At 33.0% G+C, this 23,756-nt stretch overlaps 1 protein-coding gene across 1 annotated transcript in view; it reads left to right on the plus strand.

Annotated features, from left to right (window-relative positions):
• The first annotated feature begins 225 nt into the window (after positions 1–225).
• Positions 226–23,756, plus strand: part of LOC104899428 (probable LRR receptor-like serine/threonine-protein kinase At1g56140) — a 37,676-nt gene continuing 14,145 nt past the window's right edge. The window contains 14 exon segments of the mRNA XM_057390914.1: positions 226–626; positions 8,332–8,521; positions 8,966–9,037; positions 9,196–9,267; positions 9,680–9,751; positions 12,219–12,290; positions 19,194–19,265; positions 19,397–19,468; positions 19,673–19,744; positions 19,855–19,926; positions 20,022–20,093; positions 22,321–22,392; positions 22,528–22,593; positions 23,659–23,724. Of these exon segments, the coding sequence (XP_057246897.1) occupies positions 527–626; positions 8,332–8,521; positions 8,966–9,037; positions 9,196–9,267; positions 9,680–9,751; positions 12,219–12,290; positions 19,194–19,265; positions 19,397–19,468; positions 19,673–19,744; positions 19,855–19,926; positions 20,022–20,093; positions 22,321–22,392; positions 22,528–22,593; positions 23,659–23,724 (1,142 nt within the window). The 5' untranslated portion in view covers positions 226–526.

Below are 23,756 nucleotides of genomic sequence, written 5' to 3' on the forward strand. Positions count from 1 at the left end.
TTAAGAAGTTTAAATAAATTATAATAAGCATAAAAGAACAAAACCTTAATTGATAATGATAGAGGTGGTATGAAAACCTGAGATCAAATGATACCTACTCCAATACACTCATTCGCTGTGTAACACCAAAATAAATAAATAAATAAAAATAATAAAAGCTGGGATCTGAAGTAATTAATTAACAATTGGTGATTATGTAATGGCCGAGAACAATTAGGTGTCAAACTGTCAAAGAGATGATTCAAATATTCAAAAACAAAGATTAATTGGGATCTAAAGTAGTAATTGTTTTGTTTTGACTTGACTTTTACAAATTACAAGTCTACTGATTGCTGATCCACAACCCGGAAACGCTTACTTTATCCACCAACTACTGTTGTTGCTGATACCTCTTTAAATTCTCCCAGCCATCATCAACTTTAATTTGCCAACCATCCATATATTTTTTTCTTCAAAATTGGCTGCCGCAAATACAAATAGTAAGAGACCAAATAGTTTCCTTCTGCAGCTGGCGCCACCAATCACTATGACGCGGTATTGGTGCGTAATTGCGCTGCTACTAATGGCGGCGTGTTCATGTGCTCGAGCTCAAAACACCACCAGCGCCACCACTGATCCTACTGAAGGTTAGCTCGCTCTTCTTCACTTCCTCTATTACTTCATTTCTCTTCATACATGCTAGCTCCGTTCTAGATGGATGAGATACTTGTCATTTTATACTATATCCCTTCTTTTTCTATTGCATCAATATGTTTGAATAAGGTTTTTAAACAAGTGGAAAAAATGGATAGTTGAGCGATGCCTCGTAAATTAACGAGGGTAAGAGTGAAAACAATGTAAAGTAAAAGCAAACAAAGTGAATAACAAATGATGGATTTAGTAAGATAAAGTAAAGGTAATATTCTCAATTTAAGGTTTTTTTATCAAAACTAGAATTGTTATAATAAATGTAAAATTATCCAAAAAACTGGTAATTATTACCATAGAAAAAGAATGGATGAAGTATTACATAATCCCTCTTGTTAATTTCTCTTATTTATATAAGTATAAGAAATATTATTCTTATTTTGGAAAGTTTTACTGAATTCACTAGATATTCAACTAGGGTGCTGATTATTTTTTTTTAGATTTAAGTATAGAGTATGAGCTACTTAAGTTTAGAAAGGGTCATTATTTGTGAATTTTATTTCATTTGTGATACCTGTCTTGCACTCTTGCTTGCAATCACATGCGCGCCACACGCGCACTTACGGAGCTTCCGGGGTGGCGCGATAAGCAAAATAATTGAGGTTTTTTTTTTTAGACAATTGAATAATTAAGGTTACTAAAGCTAAGACGAATGAGATTCTACAACAATTATTGTGCCATCTTTTTCTCTAACTATTCAAAAAAAAAACTAACTGTACAATAGATTAGGTTTCGCACTGTACTATTCAGAACAAGACTTCCTGTTCCTGATATGACTATAACCCACAGGCCACAAGTATTTTACTCTGAGTTAAGATACGACCAAGGACATGTACTGATGTACTTTCACATTTTTAGCCACCAAGGACTTTAACTTATATTTTTAATTTATCCTATAATATAGTGTTTTTTTTTTATGAATTTCAAGATGTATTTTTAACTTTCGATATCTTTAATTTCTTATTTGATAAAAATACTTCTTCCGTTATTTTTTACTTGCAACACTTTTTTTTCATCAACTCAAATATAAAATTTGGGTAGGAGAGAAGTAGAGAGGGAAAAAAAAAAGAGGGCCTCATGTAATTGGAGAGAGATAGAGAGAAAGGAAAAGCAAATGTAGAAAGTATTGCAAGTAATTAATTATTTCCTTTAGGAAAGTGTTGCAAGTAAAAAAAACGGAGGAAGTATGAAAAATCGATATTATAAAAGTATACATTGAGGCGAATCTAACAAGATCCCGAATGTATATGTGTATATTTTTTTGTATATATTAATAAAGATATTTGATCAAAGATTTTAAAATTTGACCTTAAGAAAGAGAAACAAACACTACATTATAAGACAGAGGGAGCATTTTGGCAAAAAAGAAGAAGAAGAGAGATTTCGATAATAAGGCATATAGTATTCATATAATTTGTTTATCGATAATAAAGACATAATGATAGTACATATGATTTTATGAAAAAAATAATCATTATGTTAAAAAATAATAAATATAAAAGATGAGCAACTATAAGTGGTAAATGCTGACTATATTAGAAAAAAGGTTACTATGATATGAAGGATAATTTTATTATGGTAAATTAATGTAAGGATGGGTGATTGTATGAAAAATAATACTCCCTCCATCCCATAATATAGTGTCTCCTTTTCACTTTTCACGAGATATTAAGGAAAATGGATGGAGTAGTCGTATTTCTTTAAAAAAGATATGTTTGAGAAAGTGCTTTTTTGGTGCTTTTGTTTTGCAACTAGCCTTTTATTATCTTTTTCCCTTAAAAAAATCAAAAAGTAATGAATGTTCTTTGGTAGAAATGTCAGTGGGTAATGGATCCTACCCGAATCCGTGGATCCAGATTCTTTTTTACGGATATGGATCCTCAAATTTTGGACCCTATGGATCCGGGTAGGATCTGAATCCTCTTTGGAAAAAACGGAACTGGACCGGGTCCTTAAGTATTACCCAGATCCAGATTCGTTTACCCGTTTTTATAATATTATTAATATTATTTAATTATATAGTATTAGTTATTACATGTTATAACGGATTTTTGCTTGAATTTCAAATTATTGTTCTAATTAATGTGTGAATTTACTGGATTATTGATTCGAAAAATCGGTTGATAATTGTTAATCTTTCAGAAATAGTTGTTTAATCTACACTTTGATAATTAAATAGTTGTAAATGGTTGCAATGGTTATTTTTCAAAAATTAAATGTAATTTTTGGTTGAAATTAGATGATTTTATCGTTCAAAATCTTTAATTGTTGTGAAAATTAGGGTACTTTGAACAAAACAGGCAAGGATCCGTTTAGGACCCGGATCCGTAGGATCCATACGGATCCGGATCCTCATTCTCATTACCCAATAGATTCGAGTAGGACCTGGATCATTGTCTATAAAACGAATCTGGATCTCAGAGGACCCTGTCCAGATCCTACCCATTGCCATCTCTAATATTTCGAATGGTGTAAAACAATAACTAGAGGCACATATATTGAAAGAAAGGTAAGGGAATCTTTGGGAAGCTTATGTAGAAATTAAAGGTAACTTAGTCCAAGCAAATTGATAAAAAAGAAAAGAGGCGTATATTTTGGGACACCTAAAGTGGAATACATACACTATATGCATGGGACAGAGGGAGTAATATATATAGGAGTAACTAAATATATATTGTAAAAGGTGATATATGGAAACAAAAACTTTACGGTACTTATTTAGTATTACTATGGACCAAGTTCATGCAAAACAACTGACCTAGATATATAGCTAATTAGCTATAACGATCAAGATAAGACACCATTATCAGTACTACGTACACTGTCATTATGACCCTTACATGTTAGCCAAATGGTGAGTCTTGAATAATACGAAATGTGGGACTTAATCACCTAATTGGAACGAGAGAAATTTAAATGAACTAAACTAGGAGAAACTGAAATGCAAGGAGTAACTAAAATTAACTGAACTAAAATAGAGCGAAATTGAACTAAATTGAAGATAAGTTCAAGAGAACAAGGCCTTCATTGTGATTCGATTTAATTTACACCACTTTCTTTTTTGATTTGTATACACTGTCGATTTTTCTATTCTTGGTAACATGTACCATCTACTTTCTCCTATTTTTCCACTTGTGTCATCCATTTTTAATTTTTTCTCTCACACTCTTCAATTTCTCTCTCCACCTTTTCAATTTCTCTCTAATTTTGTTGTTGTTAGGAAAGAGGGTATTGTAGTTTGATTAACGCGGAACAAAATCAATGAAATAATAAACATGAGAAGACAATAAAGAAGAACAAACAAAGAACACAAGGATTTACGTGATTTAGTCAAATAGACCTACATCCACAGGTGGGGGATTAGAGCTTCTTCGCTATAATGGAGAAAAACCGAAAGAATAATACAAGGAGTCCTAAAAATACTAGAGGCTGAAAGTGTTTCAAAAGTTATGTGTTAAATATTGAACACCAGGAAGCCCTTTATAACATAAGGAACCCCGTACAAAATCCTAAAAGATAAACCAAAATGGAATAAGTCAAAACCGCGTAAAACCCAGTCGCCCGATCGGGCGGGCTACATCTGCCCGATTGGGTGATCAATTCTTCAAACTTGTTAACTTATCGCGCTCGATCGGGGGACGTCGCCCGCTCACAATTCGCGACGACAGTCGGGCGGGCCTGCGAAAACCAATTTTGACGAATTTCAAGGCATAAAACTTAATATTTGTACTTCCTCCGTTATTCTCTTCCAACATGAAATGAGTAATTAACAATAAACATAAGTACTTTGTATGAGAGAGGAACTTGAATGGCTCGTAATATTAATTGGGATAAGTTGATCAATGTACATCTCTATTCTCTACCGTTTGGCAGATAGAGTTTAGAGTTTAGCTATTAGAGTTTAGATTGTTGTTAGAGTTTTAACTTTTTGTTGAGCAGATTTGACTGCTGATTTCATTAAATGTATTTTGTAACAATTAACTGATTGCTAAAAGCTTATTTCCATTTGTTTGTGTGAAATGACTTATATAGACATTTTAATACATATGTGTGATATTATTATTAGAGGCAAAAAAGTCATTGAACATATTTTTACCTAATCCTCTAATAGAAAAGCTCCTATTATGAGCTTTTTCATTTTGAGAGTTTTTATTCCAAAACTCTCTCTAAAACTCTCTTTTACCAAACACTCCTTTTAGAGTTTCTGACTAATCAAAACTCTAAAAGTAGTCCAAAACTCTCTTTTTACTCCAAAACTCTAATTGTCAAACACCTCTTAAGTTTTTTTTTTTTTTTTTTTCAAATAGCTACAAGACAAGTTACTTGACTTGAAGGACACTCTATAGTCTATAGTAATCCGTACATAACGCTTAGATGGTAGAGCAGAAGCTAAAAAACATATCTTTATGGTGTATGTCAGTATCATGAATAATCCTTCGAATTCATAGTTATGTCCCAGATCCACCACTTGCAAAATAATTTAGCGAGTGTAGTAATAGTTAGTCACTTGATTAAGACTTTATTTTATCTTAAATTCTTTAAGTCTTGGGTCTGAATTTGCTAATTGTAAGAATAGCGATCCTTTATCCTTCAATTTATTCTCAATCACCCTACTCACAAATACCAAACCAAAAAACTGAGAGAATGGAAGTTTAAAGAGAACCTTGTTCTTTAGTCTTTAGCACGTCCTTACCATTAAAAGAAAAAAAAGTTTGCAAAACAACTCGAGTATTCTGTCGTCTTACCTTTGACTTTTCGTACTACTTAATGCTCACTAGTCACTTGCTCATGCGCACAAAAGCTCTTAGGTTTGGCGTTATATATCGACGACTTCAGTCCTTCTAGTCTTGCGCTACTGCTAGCTCAACATTCTTGGGCTGATATGCACATAAAAAATTGACCATCAGCTTTTGTGCATAACTACTTCTAGTCTTGCGCTACGTTATCACACTCGAGTATCCTGAAGATGGCATCTAGCTTTGATGTTCAAACAATCCCTAACATCGACAGGTTACTCACTAATATAATTTTGAGTTTATTTTCTTTTGCCTTGATATGCACATAAAAAATTTGTTATATACTCCCTCCGTCCCAATATATAGTTTCAATTTCCCTTTTTTCACATTAATTTATGCAAGTAGAATCTAAAATAGATAGTAAAGATTTTTTGTTTATTTAAATAAATATTGTATGTGAAAAGATGATTTTAAGAGAGAGAGTAGAGAATAATAGGTGAAAGAGCATTAATTGTAACATTTTGGTTGAATAAACAAAGGAAAAAACAAATTTCAAGAAGAAAATAAATGATAGGACATGATTTTTCTAGACAAATTACGGAAAAATGTGGAACTAAATATGGAAATGGGAACTATATTTTGGAACACCCAAAATGAAAATGGGAACTATATTTCGGGACGGAGGGAGTACTAGCTATTAGATAAAATTATTTACGTATGGGGTTCCTTTATGAAACCTAATTTGCCTTTGTGTCTTATTAAAAACTTATTTCATTCGATTTTACAAAAGAAATATTAGACACTAGAAATCCCAAGGTACTGTCCTGTTCAACTTATTTTAACTTATTTAAGATAAGATAAGATAAGATAATCTATTCAATTTATCTCCACTTATTTCAGAAAAAATAAGATAAGATAAGATAAGTTCAGATAAGGTATGATAAGTTCAGATAAGATAAGACAAAATAAGTTGAATCAAACAGATCCTAAATATGATGAAAACAACCTTCTTAACAATTGTTTATGGCTGAACATGGTTGTTAATACCGTATTTTCAAGTATACCCAAAATATCAAGGCTAATTCTGATAATAAACTTTTTTTTTACTACCAATGATAAAAGCCAAAATTGAAGATGCAAACATTATCTCATAAATAAATTTTGCTAAATATACAAGTGCTTATTCAATGTTTGCTAAATAGAAATGGTTTTAGTATTTTTTTTAAGGAACTTAATGAACATTTTTTCTAACCTATTGTCTAAGGTTATTAGACGTAATAATACAATTTTATTTTTTATTTGCTTTCACACATATTGTATGCATATAAAACTATCTCTATTATATACTCCATCCGTTTCCTAAAGATTTTCCTTGTTACTGTTCCTACAGATACCAAGAAGGATCCATTTGTGTGGGGTGTGGGGTGGGTAAAGTAGGAGAGATAAAGGGGTTAAGATATATAAACAAATAAAAAGGGGTTAAAGTAGGAGAGAGGATTGGAGTAAAATTGAATTAATAATGTAATGGTGGATCATATGATAGGGATATGAGAGGGTAAAAAGGAAAAAAAAGTTCCAAATAAGGAATAAAGTAAAAGAGGGAAGATCTTTTGGAAACGCACTTAAAGAGAAAGAGTGAAGATCTTTAGGAAACGGAGGGAGCATGTGAGTTCTTGGAAACTTTGATGTCCATCTAAATTTCCTTAAATACTCTTCATGCATTTGTTATTCCAAGATAATTAACGATGGAAAAAAGTCATGGAGATTTAAAACAAAACTCTGATGTAATTGCATTTGTACACTTATTTGTATTATTACATCTAAAGCAAATTCCTAATCCAAAATAATGAATTAGGATTAAATTGAAAATTTCTACAAAATCACTTACACGCAATGTCATGCACGCATCACGTGTAAAAAAATACTAGTCCCTTTAAAATGGGAAGCAAGATGAAAGAGTTTGATAGGGTTAAGGGATCAGGATAGAAAAAAAATAGGTTGGTCCCATTTATGAGAAAGAATGAGAAGAAAAGTCAATGTTAAAGAATGGACTTTTTGACCAAAAAACGTTAAGGTGGTATTGTATGACAAAGGTAAGTATTTATAATTGGTCTTTTAAAACAAAAAAGTTTTTATAGGTGTTTTTCAACAAAATGGTTATTTTAATAGTTGTTTTCTAGCAAAAAGTTCTCTATTATATCGTGAAAGTGTTCGAAATTTAAGTATCTTTGTAAGTTTCTCAATGAAATCTAATTATAAAACCTTATTACTCCCTCAGCTTCATTTTAATCTACACACTTACACTTCTCACGCATGTCAATATAAAACTTTGAGGATATATATCTTTAGTTTTGTTTTTATAAAAATTATAAAAAATACATATTAATAAAATACATATTAAGATGAATCTAACAAGATCTCACACGACTATATTTTCATCTGCGTATAAATCACAAATGATGGTCAAAGTGAAATTTGTAAATAGTGTAAAAAACTGTCAAAGTGTATAGATTAAAATGAAACCGAGGGAGTATATTTTATTATAAAATACTAAACAATGCTAACCAGTAACCACTATGGAGGAAGTTACTTACCTAGGTCTCCCTAGGTAAGTAGAGCTTCCAATAGGAAGTTTTACTTCGCATTATCAGGCAAACACAATTTTACACTTTCTAGGAATTTCAAATTTACTGAAAAAATAACTTCTTAGTAAGTATGACTTCATATATACAACCAAACAAGGCCTATGTTGGCTATGTAGTTATTAGTTACCCATAAATCTTCCACCAATTAAAAAAATCGTTTCCAGTAATGCAAAAGGAGAAGAGAGAAATTTTTTAGAAATGAATTATTTTTTGTTTTATCTTGCCATTTATTCTTTGCGATATAATCGTATTTGTATTTGCAGCGAGGGCATTGAATTCAATTCTACAACAATGGGAGAGGCCTGCAAACACGGAACAGTGGAATACAACTGGAGATCCATGCTCTGGGGCGGCCATTGATACTTCTATTGTAATTGATGCTCCTGCTTATAACCCCTTCATCAAATGTGATTGTAGTTATAATGACAGCACTATCTGCCATATTACTGCTCTGTAAGCTGCCCGCTGCTTCATGCCATATTTATACACCTATATTAGTTATTCTCTCACTATTTTTCTTTTTTATGTCTCTCCATGAATTTTATCATATTTTTTCAACTTTACAAATCATGAATGATATAGTTAGGGCTTGTTCTCCCCAACTTATTTTCAGTTCAATTCAGGCCAGCTCAGTTCAGCTCTAGACAATATTTTTACTCAAACATATCACTATTCATTTCAGTTCAATTCAGTTCAGTTCAGCTATTTTATGCCGAAGAGAACAAGCCCTTACTACTCTAAGAATTTTATCATATTTTTTTAGCTTTACAATTCGTGAATGAAATACTATTACATGACATTATATTTCTGACCTTTTTTATATATCAAGGAATTTATTGATTCAAAGATCATACATGAGATACTAATATATTTGTCATCTGATTTACATTTTGACAGGAAGGTATATGCACTCGATGTGGTAGGCGTGATACCAGATGAGATCTGGGATTTGGTTTACCTTACTAATGTGTATGATTTCCTATATACTTTCACAATATCATTTCTGTTTTGGTTCGATTCTAGATATGTGCAGCGACTCATTGTATTAACAAAATTAGCATTAAGAGAATTCTGATTTCATTAAAGTTTGTGTGTGATCTAAAATGTGAAATCTTCTTACTGTGTAGGATATTGGGGCAAAATTACTTGACTGGCCCTATTTCTTCAAGCATCGGAAACCTAACTCGTATGCAATATCTGTATGTATTATCAGATTATTTAGATAATTTTCATATTGTGTGTTTTACTAGTACTCCTTCCTTTTTCTTAAGTTCTACACACTCACTAAGTTGCTCTAGCTCCAATAACCAAAAAAGTAGGAGAAATGGACCATCCATGTGGCTTTGAGTTGCTTTTAAAGAGAAAACATAGGAATACTGGGTCGTATATTGCACTGTATTAGAGGACAAAAGTGCCAAATAAGAAATAAAGCAAAAATGAGTAGAACTTGAAAAAACGGATGTAAATGGAAAGTGAGTAAAAATTGAGAAAACGGATGGAAATGGAAAGTGAGTAAAGATTGAGAAAACGGAGGGAATGATAGTTTAAGATAATGTTCCATTGAATTGTTCTTTTTCAATCTTTTCTAATTCCATTTTGAATTAATTCAAGGAATATTGGTATCAATGCATTTTCTGGACGCCTTCCGAGAGAACTTGGTCTACTAACTGATTTACGATTACTGTGAGTTTTCTCCATCTATCAAATGTCTTTTTTTTGTCGGTTCTTTTATCATATTCTGCAGACTTACTTGTAAATGACTTTTTCATGTTTGGTTGGGAGGATCTAGATGAAAAGGAAATGAAAACATTTGAATAAATGATATTCATATGAGACTTCATAGGAAAAGAAACTAAGGGATGTAAAAGATTCGAATAAAATCTTCAATTTCATTTCCTTGCAAAATTGGTAGAATTTAGGAGGAAAAAGAAGTTCAAAAGTTGGCAACATTGTTTTTTACTTTTCCTTCGCTTTTTTTGAGTTAATTACAGCTTGAACATTGGATTCCTTTCAAATCTTTTTTGGAAGCTAACCAATAAAAAAACACAAATTCTTGAAAAGATGGTCTCACGTGAGAGTTAACGTGAGATCACCAAGTAATGTCATGCTGACAATGGAATTAGTGAAGCGCTTAGATCTATTAGTTATGCTAGTAAAACCATCAATATTCCCCCCTTAGTTTATATTTTCTCTCTCATATACCTCTCTCCTATGCCAACTCTCGTTTCTCTCTCCTCCACCCCTCTCGTTTTTGTACATTTCCTTCTCCCCCACCCAACTTCCATTTTTCTCTAAAGCCTACATCTCTTTATTTTTCTTTCTTTTCTTTTTCTAACATTTGAAACTTTCAACTAATGTCCTTGTTTGCGTCCTCTTCAATCTTAATGATGAGAACTTGATGATGCTTAGTTTAGTTTCTTCGATCCCCCTTAAACGACGACATTGTTGCGTTAAAGTCACGTAAGTATATTATGCTTAATTCCCCTAGAAAAAGGTACATTCTTAATTCTCAAAGCTCATTGTTTCCCTCTATCAATGGGTCTAACTCTAATGTATCTTTTATTGTAAGTAATGGTTTTAGGTAGATAGTTACAGTTTTCGTCGTACTACATGTTTTGGTTAAGTAGTTATGGTTTTCTGGTAATTAGTTATTGGTTCCGGTAAAGAGTTATGATTTTGGGTAAAAAGCTATATTTATAAGGTTAATAGTTATGGTTTTTAGTTTTTAGTAATTTTTCAGACGTTATTAGTCACAATTTGCATGTTCACTAAGAAAATATCAAACAATGATTTACAAGATTTCCTTTTGAGTGTTCTTAATTTCTTTCTCCAAATAAATTCTTTCCTTTCTCATTTATCGCGTACCCTGAAACACATTGATGGGGAATATCTCAAATTTAAGCTTTGAATATAACTTATTCCATGCTTCGGAAAAACTACGTAGAATAGGGGCTATTAGCCTTAAGAATGTGGAGAGTAAGGATTACAGAAAGGATTCAATTGCTTAAAAGAACTTCAAAGTTTATCTCTTGGTCACCTGATCTTAATGTACTATTCCATTTTTTAAGATTATTTCCAGCCTCAAAAAGTAACCCTGAAAAAGTAACGCTAAAATAAACTTCAGATTAGGAAGTATTTCAAATAATATACTCCAAAACAAGTAGCATCATATAAAGTATACTCCATATCTGATACCCTCTTATGTCTCCTTGCCATCCACATATAGACTTCATATATTAGTTTCTATTTTCTTGAACACCCTTTTGGTTAAATAGTTATGGTTATGGGTAAATAGATATATTTGTAATGTTAGTAGTTATGGTTTTTAGTCATTAGTAATTGTTTAGACGTATTAGTTATAGTTTTCATGTACACTAAGAGAATTTCAAACAATGATTTACTTGATTTCTCTTTGAGTGTTCTTAATTTCTTTCCCTTCTCATTTCTCTTGTCCCCTAAAACACATTGATGGGGAATGTCTCAAATCTAAGCTTCGAATTCAACTTATTCCCTGCTTTGAAAAAACTAACAAAGAACATGGGGTTATTAGCCTTAAGAATGTGGAGAATAAGGATTAAGGAAATGATCTAGTTGCTTAACATAACTTCAGAATTGATCTCTTGGTCACTTGATCTTAATGTACTACTCCATCTTTTAAGATTATCCCTAGCAAAAGGTTAAACTAAACATCAGATGAGGAAATATTCCAAATAATATACTCTAAAACAAGTAACATCATATAAAGTATATATGATATCCTCTTATGTCTCCTTGCCATCCACATATAGACTTCATATATTAGTGTCTATTTTATTTAACAAAAGTTTGAGGTATTACGAATTTCCATCCACATATATACTTCATATTTTAGTGTCTATTTTCTTCAACAAAATTTGAGGTATTACGAATTCCCTTATACTCCCTCCATTCGTAAATTGGCCACATGTGATTATGAGTCATTGTAAAAAAAAGCTTTAGTTTTAGCATCTCAAATATCCCTCACTATCGAGATATTTACATCAACTACATGTATGATTCCTTAAAATTATTATAGTTTTGAAATTATTCTTTTGGCACAAGAGGTAGTTATATGTATGGCAAAGTATATAAAGCATATTGGATCCTGATACAAGGTGTGCTACTTTTGCAGGGGTATTGGTTCAAACAATTTCTCTGGTCCCTTACCATCAGAGATTGGAAACCTAAGAAGATTAGACCAACTGTGAGTTCTTATTCGTCCAATAATTTTGCAATTTTGTCTATAATGTGATGCACAAATGAAGCTCTTCGTAGTGGAGTAGCTGTGGAATTACTTCTTTACTGCATAGTCTTCCAATATCTTTAAGGCATTGAATCTAGAGAACTTGATGTCTCCGAGCAATCCTTGTACATATCTTTTAGACAATTTTTCCATGTGTCATTTTTACTCTCTAGCTTGACCAGTTAATTATGATACGGAGTAGTCACCCTTTGTCCATTTCCTTAGTCCTCCTTTTTTTCCCTTCCTATTTCTAGTCTTTACTCATTCAAAATAACCCTAGGTAAGTAGGTAATATTGTAGTTTTTCGAACATATACATTTGGTAAATTGTCGTCGGGCCAACTATATGTGATGCAAATGATCTAGTAAATATACTTATTGAAGAAATATTTTATAGAGATACCATAAGATCGACTTATACTTTTAAGTGAGGTACCCATAAGTTTGAGTATATAGTGTTTTTAGTATTTTCTTTGCAAGACCTGGTGGGGGGGGGGGTGGAGGGAAGGAGGGAGTGGAGGGATTGTGGAGAGGACATATTCCTTGGTCAGTGCCCCCTTAAGGACTCCCATGGGGGCCTAACGTTACCTTACAAAAGACACCTTGATAAGAGAGCGGTATCTTTTGTATTGTAAGAGGTTATTTATTACTTCTTTTGTTCTTTTTGTAATTGCGACGTTTTGTTAATTGTTCGTATAGCTAACTTTGACCGTAATGAGTGAGGACATGTGAGTAACAAATATAAAAGATATAATAGGCCTCACATAGTTCGAAAATACGGTTTCGATCATGTTTGCGGTAACAGTCACGGTGATGCGGGAACGGAGAAAATGCGGTTGTCCTACCAGTGAATATTGGCTTAAACCATGAAATATCCCTAAAACCCGCGTAAAATGCGATTTTTGTACACATTTACGATGCGGGTAATATCGGTTCGACAGATTTCAAAACCTTTACGACACGGGCAATAAGATACGGTGCAGCCTTGTTTTGACACCATGGGGCCTCATGTCCCAAAATTGAAATAAAGAAGTGAGTAAATTTGTGAAATGAAGGGAGTATTATGTAATACTACCTCCGTTTCTATTTAATCTAGACGGGTTGCTTTTCATTAGAACCAAGTAAAAAGTGAAAAAGTAGGAGAGAGAGGAGATGAATTATGAAAAGTGGGGAGTAAGAAGTAAAAAAGTCAATAAAAAAGTAGAACATAGAGAAAAATGGGTTAGGTGGGGTATTTTAACTTTTAAGTGAGTTAATTTATTTGTTAAGGGATCACACAGGAACAAAAATGGGGAATAATGATTGGATGTTTTACCTTATATAGATAAAGTATCAGCGTAACCACTAAGAAACTGGCCCGAAAAGGAAAATGTGTAGATTAAAAAAGAACAGAGGTAGTATATTGTTGCATCAGTTTCAATATGTTGGTGCATTGGGGGATAGGGGCGGGGTAATATTGGTTGTACATACTCCCTCTGTTTTTTTTTAATTGCTACATTTTCCTTAAATGGTTGTTTATTTTTAATTGCTATATTTTCCTTATTTGGGGTTCTTGGCCCATCATAAAGTAATATTTTTATATTTGTTCTTCTCTTTTTTTACCCAAAAGTATTACTTTTTCACTTTTTTTCATTATTTTGCATTAAATGGGTCAAAAAGTACACTGCAAAAAGCTTGAAAGTGACATTGCATAAATTATTGTGCATACAACAATATAGCAATTAAAAAAAGGAGGGAGTAATAATTAGTTTGGCTCGGAGAAAGCAAGGGAATTAGCTTTTTTTTAGCAAGGGAGAGAAAAGCTAGGCAAACCCCCTACAGAGGGAGCCAACCTTATATGTCCTTAAGGACAGAGATTGAAAAGTCAATATGATAAGGAGGGAAAAATTGAGTGGAGAGGACATTTTCCTTGGTCACTGTCCTCTTAAGGACTGCCATGGAGGCCTAACATTACCTTACAAGAGAAACCTTGAAAAGAGAGAGGTATCTTTCTTATTGTAAGAGGTTGTTTATCACTTCTTGTGACATTTTGGTAATTGTTTGTATAGCTAACTTTGACCATAATGAGTGAGGACATGTGAGTAATTGATTTAAAAGATATAATAGGCCTCATGTCCCACAATTGAAAAAAAAGAAGTGAGTAGATATTTGTGAAATGTACGAAAAAGAAAAGTGAATAGTTTTTTGTGAAACGTAGGGAGTATGAAACGTAGGGAGTATTACGTAATACTCCATATGGCTCCTAAAGATCCTCTCACTTTCACTTTGCACGCATGTTAATGCAAAAATTTGGACACTAATATCTCTAATTATGTATTTATAAAAATTATAAAAAGTATATACTCCCCCATCTCAAAATACTCTTGACACTTATCAAGACACATAGTTTTAGATGATAAGTTGTTTGGTTATCAATTGTTATTTTATTGAAAAGTAGATGTGATAAGAGTTAGTAGTTAGTAAAAGTAGTATTATTTTATTTTAAGGAGAGAAAATGTTGGCCATGATTAGAACTGGTAGGTAATAATAGTGGTATTATTTTATTTGAAAGAGAGAGAGTGTGGGCCAATAGTTAAAAGGTAGAATGATTAAAATGATAGTGGGTCATATCCTAAAATAGAAGTGTAAAGTGTATTCTGACACATAAAAAAGAAAAGTGTAAAGAGTATTATGGGACGAAAGAAGTATTTATAAAATACATATTAAGACAAATGTAACAAGAACCCACATGATTCCTTACATATAGATTACAAACAACGGTCAAAGTAAAATTCGTGAATAGTGAAAAATGTCAAAGATGGAGGATATTTAGGAACCAGAGGTAGGTATTGTTGCATGAGTTTTAATGTGTGGTGCATTGGGGATAGGGGAGGGGATATTGGTAGTATTACATCATAATTAGCTTGGCTCAGAGAAAACAAGGGAATTAGCTCTTTTTTTTTTAACAAGCAGAGAAAAGCTAGGCGAATCCACCAGAGAGGGGGCCAATCTAAAATGTCCTTACGGATCGAGAGTGAAAAGTCAACATCTTAAGGAGGCAAAATTAAGTGGCACGGGAATGCCATGCCCCATCCTGGCCATGAAATCCGCTGTCCGATTTGCATAACTTAGTCTTCACACCAACATCTGCAATGATGGAAACGATGCTCTAATTAACGTGAGTCAAATCCTCAGTTCAAAGAGAGGAATGAAATCAAGTAGAGGGGAGGAATGGTGACCACAATTGTTTCCTTTATTAAGTGTTTGGTTCAACAATGGAAAGAAATTACTTGTAAGTTGGAAGGAATTTCCTTTTTTCTTGTTTGGTACACACAAGTTTGATAACAAAGAATCAAGCTTATAACAATAAATTCAAAAAAAATTGTTAAAAATATTTTAAATTCTGAAATTTCTAAAATAAAAATTTTATGCTCAAAACGTTATTATAAGTTGATTGGATTTCTATTATTTTGGTGTGAATGGCAATCGATATCCACGATGAATATTACTCCCTCCGTCCCATAATATAGTGCCGACTTCATTTTTGGTGGGTCAAACTTTAAAATCTTTGACCGAATATTCACATTTGTATGTATAAAAAAACATATTCATGTGGAATCTTGTTAGATTCGTCTCAATGCATAGTTTCATAATATCAACTTTTTATGCGCTAGTGGAGAAAAACGGAAGGGCTGTGGTCAAAACAGGCCTAAGGGCTGCGTTTTTCTAAAAGTGAAGGGTTGTGTTTTAGGCCCAAAACCGCAGCCCTTCTTTGTACAAAGGGTTGCGGTTTTGACCATAATCGCAGCCCTTTTGACCCAAAAAAAAAGATATTTTTTTTGGCAATTTTGTACTCCTAAATATATCAAGAAATTTACAACAGGAAAAATAAAAAACGAATCAACAAACAAACAAAACGAAATTATTTATTAACAATCAACAACAACATCAAATTACAATTTACTGTAAAAAAAAAGAAGAACAATTTTAGGCACTAACTATTAAAAAAACGAACAACAATAATAGTCGAAATTATATATCAACAAGAACGAACAAAAATAAAATAATGAAATGACATATCAACCAGAACAACAAGAACATTCGAAATTTATAGTAAGAAAAATGAACGAAAATGAAAAAAACGAATTAAAATGAAAAAACAAACGAAAATGAAAAAAAACGAACGAAAATGAAAAAAAGTGATCGAAAATACAAAAGAGAAAAAATTATAGATCTGAAATTTCATGAACATTAATCAAAACAAAGATCAAGAAATTACAGATCTGAAAAAGAAAAATTATCACCGACGACGGCGGCGGCTTAAGCGGAGCTCGACGACGAGGAAGAGATGAGCGGAGTTCGACCGACGGCAAAGAAACCCCATCGAAGCAGTAGCATCCACGAAGCACCGGTGGTAGCAGGAGCACGATAAAGTCGCCGAACAGCAAAAAGAACGGCAGTACAAGTTTGAGGAGGACGGGGAGAAAAGGGTTGGGCTGCTGGTGATAAATTTTCATCGCAGTGGTGAGGCGGTTAGGAGGTGGCGGTGTCGCGAGTCGTGGTTGCTGCACGGCTGCAGCTGGCAGGCGGAGGTGTGGCTGTAGTGCCGGCGGCGTGGTGTTGCAGCACTGGACAAGGGAGGGTGAGAGAGAAGGGAGGAGGGTGAGAGAGAAGAGGGAGAACGAAGGAGGCGTGAGATTGAGTTTGTGAGAAACCCTTAAAGCCCCCGCAATTCCTTTTAAATCAAAGTTATTTTAAAAAAAAGCCCATAAAGGGCTGCCTTTTTTTAATAAACACAACCCTTTATTACTTAAAGGGTTGCGTTTTAAAAAAATCGCAGCCCTTTATTACTTATAGGTTGCGGTTTTCGGCTAACCACAACCCTTCACTAAAAGGGCTGCAACCCTTCGTAAACCCTTCACTATTAAGGGATGCGCTTTTCAACAAACGCAGCCCTTGCACTGCAGCCCTTGTGTTTTTATCCACTACTGATATTTTTTATTAATACGGAATTGAATATATTAAAGGTCAAAGTTACGTCTTGGAGACCGTGTAAAAAAGAAACAAGCACTATATTATAGGACGGAGGGAGTATTAGAAGTTCGAGAATATAAATGGGCCGTATATATCATCCAAACTTCAAAAACTCCAATTTCAAACAAATTGAAACTAAGATTCAAACACCACAATCTACGAACAAATATGCCAATTACAAAAAACAAAACAAATAAATAATAATACTAATTACATGTTTGAAGGAAGAAATTATTGAAAATATGCAATTTTCAAATTATAATGTCAGCATGAAAAAAATTACCAAGAAAAGTGCCTTTTTGTTTTCTTTGAATTCCAAATCCAAAGCTTTGAAATTTCGAAAAAGTAAAAAAAGAAGAAAAAAGATCAAAAATTATATCTGATGATTACAACCATTCTCAAGTTATACATTAATGTACCTAAATGCACGATTACACATTGATGTTGTCTGCTTAAAGTGCTAGAGACGTTGTATAGCAGAGAGAAGAAGAGAGAGAAACAAGCTTCATGTGTTTCCACCAGGTACCATGGTTTGTTTCCAGTAGGTGAGGAAGGGTTTCATTTTAGGGATACTAGTCGCATATGCATGTGATACGTGTGTCAGTTATATATACGAATTAACATGTTTTTTTATCTAAAATTATTTTGGTAGTGATGTAAATTATTGAGGTTCTTTTGTAGATTTTATTATCTTTCTAAATTAAAGGTGATCGATAAAAATTTTGGTTGATGATTTAATAATTCCTTATAGCAACTTTAGTATATTTCTTTTACGATTATACATGTTAATAAACCATATTGTTTGAACTTTGTAAATATGAAATATTATGTTGCCACGATATATCGCTAACTTTTAATTTTTTGGTTGCAAATTCTAATTAATTGTGTGAATTGATTGTGTCAATTTATTTTGTCAAGTTATTAATGGTGATTGCATTTCCATTTTTCACCTACTCATATTACAAGTTGCATTGATTATCATTTTTTAATTTTTTATAAAAGAAAATATTATTTTAAATTATTAGAGGATATTCTAGTCATTTCAAATGGAGACATCACACCTACTTAGGCTATGTTTAGTTGACCTGAAATTTTCTGCTCTGAACTTATCTGATCTGATCTGAACTTATTTCTTCTGAACTTATTTTTGCTGATATGATCTGATTTACAAGATCTTATCTTTTAGATTTTTCTCAATATATAAGAAAAAATATAATCATGTGGGGTCTTGTTTGATTCGTCTCAATGAGTACTTTATTAATTTTCAATTATTATAATTTTTACTTATATGTAATGAAAGATATTTAATAGTAATAATGATTTTTAAATATAAGTATGATATGATCTAATCTGAACTTATTTTTCTGATCTGATCTGAACTTATTTTTTTTGATCTGATCTGAAATAAGCAAAAATAAGGTGAACTGAACATAACCTTCCTTGACTTATATATATAATAGAGATTTATTAACCCAAAGTAAGATTGGAATTCCACTCCTACCCAACCAAATGGTTAGGATGATTTTTGGTAATCTGATTCCGTTTCTATGCCTCAAGAGTCAAGATATGAAAACCAAACAACCCAAATAGATGGGATGTTATCCCCTTCAGGCTTCAATAACGATATTAGGCACACTGTGACTCGGGGCACATCGAACTCCATCTCTAACAGCCAAAGATTTAGGGTTCAGAGCACGCACACCAGCACATAAGACAACACCCGCATGATCGCGGATAACAAATTAGCTTATAACCTTAGCAGTTAGCAAATATCATAAGCTGGTTATTATCAAGGTTTTCTATTATGTTTTCTTGCTTGTCAGAAGGTTATAAATGTGGTTTACCTTGACAGGTACATTGACAGTTCTGGAGTTAGTGGTGCAATCCCTTCATCATTTGCTAATTTGCGAAGCCTAGTGACAGTGTAAGAGCTTAACATAACTACCACATCATACACTGTTTTGTGGAAAAAATTGCCTAAGAACATTCATAATCTAACTATTTACAGAAGTATATGGTTTTAAGCTCCTCGTCTTGTCATTTTCAATCATTTAGGTGGGCATCAGATACGGAACTTACGGGTGTAGTACCTGAATTCATAGGGAACTGGAGCCAACTTCAAGAACTGTGAGAAATTCATTGCTTAAAATGTTGTTCAATCTGTATCTTCCTGAGTCCTCCTTGTCTTCTTTGTCATTTCAATTGCTTACTAATGGATGCTTTGGTAAATGAGTCAATATTGTCTGACAAATGATCCATGCTCTTATAGTTATACTATAATTTGCTTCGTTTTAACATCCTGCACTTTGCAATCCAAACTGTTTCATGCAGGAGGCTTGAAGGAAATTCATTTATTGGACCAATACCATTGTCCCTTTCCAATTTAAGTTCTTTACAGCAGTTGTGAGTTGCTTCAGTAGCTACTTCTCCATGTTTCTTTATCATTCTCTAGCATTTGCTCTTTTTAGAAGACAATCTGGCAAGGAACCTTCTCACTTGTATTTGAAATGCAGGAGGATAAGTGGTTTGTCAAATAGCAGCTCTTCTTTGGAATTCTTAACTGGTCTTACATCCTTACAGATCTTGTAAGACCACCTGATTCTAGACTACATATGAGCTTCTTTACTGTGGCTCATAATTTTGTATTGACTCTTTGGAAAAATTTTGTGATTACTTGTAGAATTCTGAAGAATAACAACATTACTGGTTCCATACCCCGTAGTATCGGAGAACTGCAAAGTTTAACTCAACTGTAAGTCGTTTGCTAATTATCAGTGTGGAATATGCCCTAGCTATATATGGCTAATTGTGAAAATTATGTTGCTACATCACTTCATGTGGTCTTGATGAAGGAGATATCTTTCTATAAACTGTGTCATGGGAAAAAAGTCTAGAATACCTGTTGAACAAGCAGAAGTTTAATTTAATTTAAAAGGATATCTTGTCAAAAAAGACCTTATTTGTTACAGTTTTCTATATATATAATGAAAATCTTATACAACACCTTTTATGAAAATGTCTATCTTGTCATTAGATTCTTGATAATAAGTCAAACTTTCAGTCATTGGTCCTCCTTTTTTTCCTCCCTTTGTACGTGGAAGTCAATTAAATTTACAAAAATGTTTTTGGCTGAATTTTGATGCCCAAAGAGAGGGAAAAAAAGGAGAGTGAAAGACCAAAAGTTCTTTTTCATCGGGATATGAAGACAAGGTGGTATATCAATAATAAGTATCACATAAGGTTTGTACTCGCAAAAAAAGGTGTTTTTTCATAAAATTGTAACTTATAAGGTTTGTTGCAACAAAATTTCTAAGTAACAAAATAAACAAGTAAAGGAAGTTCTTGTGGGAATTTAGAGTTTGGGCTGTATGGTTTTTGCAAAGATGCACCTTACGGATGGTTTGCTATACAAATTCGCTATTAGTATTGGGTTTTAATACGCTATCTACACGGTCCAATAAAGATACATCTTTCCAAAACTATGTTTGTATGATAGACACTCTCATAGCAAGCTGCATGATTTAGCGAACAAACGGGGCTATGCTATATTATCAGTTCTGGTTCATTATCAATATAGTTATATCGTAAAGGAACTTTATTTGATCAAGTTAGGTTGTGTTTTGTTTTACTTTAATATCGATTGCAGATGTCGTATGGCTTTCGATTAATGAAATTTATCTTTCCCCTATATTAAAAAAAAGAAAAAGAGAAGGTTCTTGTTAGGGGCACAACTACATTCGTGATAGTGGGGTCAATTGACTCCATCTGAATTTGAAAGTTTTGATGGGAATTTCCTAATAAAAATTGGGATTTTTTGGAAATTCTTTTGCAAAAATCAATAACTTAAACCCTGTAAAATCTAAAGGATTTTGTTTTGAGCCCACTAGATATTTTTTTCTGGATCTATCCCTTCTTGTTATATAGAGTTTCGAACCAAATCCTTGGGAGCTTGTCCAAAAGCTAAAATTTATTAACTTCTCATTGGATGAGATCATAAGAACTGAAATTAGTATTGCTATTTAGTGGTTTGCTTATATGGAGTTGAGATGCATCATTAAGCCAGTATCAAAATAAATTTTTGTTTTCAGTCAAGTGCAATCATTAATTTTGCACTCAAGGAATAGCAGGAGACATCACCTTGTAAGTGTTGAGAGAAGAAGAGTCCAAATCTTTTATTAAATTAAAGCAACCCATTTATTCTTGTGCACAAGCCTTTTAGTACAGCTTTCACTTTTTGTTTGGTCTGTCATTCTGAGATAGCAGCAGTAAATAGCTGTCAAGAATGTTCTTCAGCTAGTGCGTGCTGTCCTAGGTGATATACTCCCAGGTCAGGTGATTTGATGTAAGGGTTTATGCTGGTAGCCGCACTATATAATGTGCAAAGAGAATAGGTTTGCTATGAATTAACATAGCTTCGACACCGTTAATGGCAGAAATTAAGGAAGAAGATGAGTATTTGTTGATAAACTGAAAATTACAGAAAAAGTAAATGATATTCAAGCTTTCAAGAGTCTTGATTGTCTCCCAATTAAACTCTTGAAAGCTCACCAATATTCTCAACAATTTTCAACATGCCTTTCACATTCTAAGTTGCTTTACTTATACTACTTTCCTTAACAAACTATCTAACTTATTTCCCATGTTTAACTAATAAAGATACTACCTAAAATTCCCTTCCCCCTACTTTATCAGTTCTTAGCAAGATTGTAATCAGATTGATGAATAAATAAAACAGTGGCAATCTTTCACTATTTCTAAGCTCAAAAAATTCCTCAAGACCATTGCTTTAAATCTGTTTTCATAATCTAGTAAGCTTAACAATAATTAAAAGTGTTAGCAACACTGTATGCCAGCAATTTGGATCAGAGTTTTTCTACTTGGATGTATATAAACTTACTTTTATTTGTGTGATTTTTAAGAGTCCTTCCATGTTTCCCGTTCCATTTGTTTCTGTACTGATGAAAGTTAACCTGCAACAGGGACCTAAGCTTCAATGCCATAACTGGACAAATTCCAAACTCAGTTTTTAATCTCAGCTCTCTTTCTCACTTGTGAGTAATCATGCCTTCTTTGCTCATCTGCAAGCGACATAAATGTTTCAGATTGTACTTACTACTTCCTTTCTGCTATTACCCTAAACACGCAGTTGAGGAATTAACTGAGGATGATTCTTCCTTTGTGCTTAGGTTTCTTGGAAACAATAGGCTTACTGGTGCTCTACCTGCTCAGAAAAGCCCATCTCTGGCTAATATGTAAGTGATACAAGCATGCTGTACTATATATTTTTTTCTTAAGCTTACAGAAAATTCAAAACATGCGCTTACTGAGCATTATAATTTTCAATTGAGCTTGTGTATAACTTTGTGATCTTAGGTTCTTGTCTTGAATGCTAGGGAATAAAAACACAGAATTCTAGTACTACGATATCACAAGTTGTTATGTGTATCAATTAATCTCGTGTTTAGTCTTTACTAACTAGATGATAGTTACATATAACTTTCCAAGCAATGCTAGCAGAAGGATCATTTAGACCTACTCAATGGTATTGTAATAGCACTGCAATTACCAAACGAGAAAACATGTCCATACAAGCGCCAGAATTGTTATTCTTATTCAATAGAGGTTAGCATTGTGTACTAATTTCTGGAAGAGAACCTGTTAGGAGAGACATAATAATTTGTAAAACATTCATCAGAGAAACTAATGTCTTTGCTTGCCAGAAAATAAGCAAAACGCTATGATAAAAGCTTCTTAGGAAGTTCAACTTGACAGAACGAAAACTAGTCTGAACTTGCTCCCAATTACTTCTCTCATGTGCCTCAAATTGTGCTCAATTTTTCAAAGGCTTCATGTGACGTCACAGCTCGTGCTCCTTCATATTTTAGATTCTCTCTGTAGGTGTTAGTCTAAGCTTGTAATTGACTGCTCCACATGTGTTTCCATCAGGCCAAGAAAACCCAAGGCAAGTAGCCAAAAGTTTTAAGACCCCCTGAACGTGTTTTATACTTTCCATGAAGTTGACAGAAGTCAAAGTTCGGAAGAATTAACTTCATTGTCAACTTCCTGGATAAACTTGATTTGCTAGAACACAAATATACACCTCTGTCATACTAGATTATTCCAGCATTATGTCTAACTTTCTAAAACAAATAGTCACTTGTGAATATTAAAGAAGCACAAGAACTTTCTTAATAGTATAAGATTTCTAATTTCAGATTCTTAAATTTTTTCTTTTGCTTTGGTTCTCCCATTATTTTTTTTTTTATCAAGTTTATCTACTTTTTTTTAAATTGATTTCTATGTAACCTTGCATGCAGAGATGTATCCTACAATCGATTATCTGGGAACTTGCCTTCTTGGGTCAGCCAACCGAATCTGGAACTGTACGCTGATATACTCTATCTCTTAAGAGTTT

The sequence above is a fragment of the Beta vulgaris genome, chromosome 7 (genome assembly GCF_026745355.1).
Source record: "Beta vulgaris subsp. vulgaris cultivar EL10 chromosome 7, EL10.2, whole genome shotgun sequence".
Classification (NCBI taxonomy): domain Eukaryota; kingdom Viridiplantae; phylum Streptophyta; class Magnoliopsida; order Caryophyllales; family Amaranthaceae; genus Beta; species Beta vulgaris.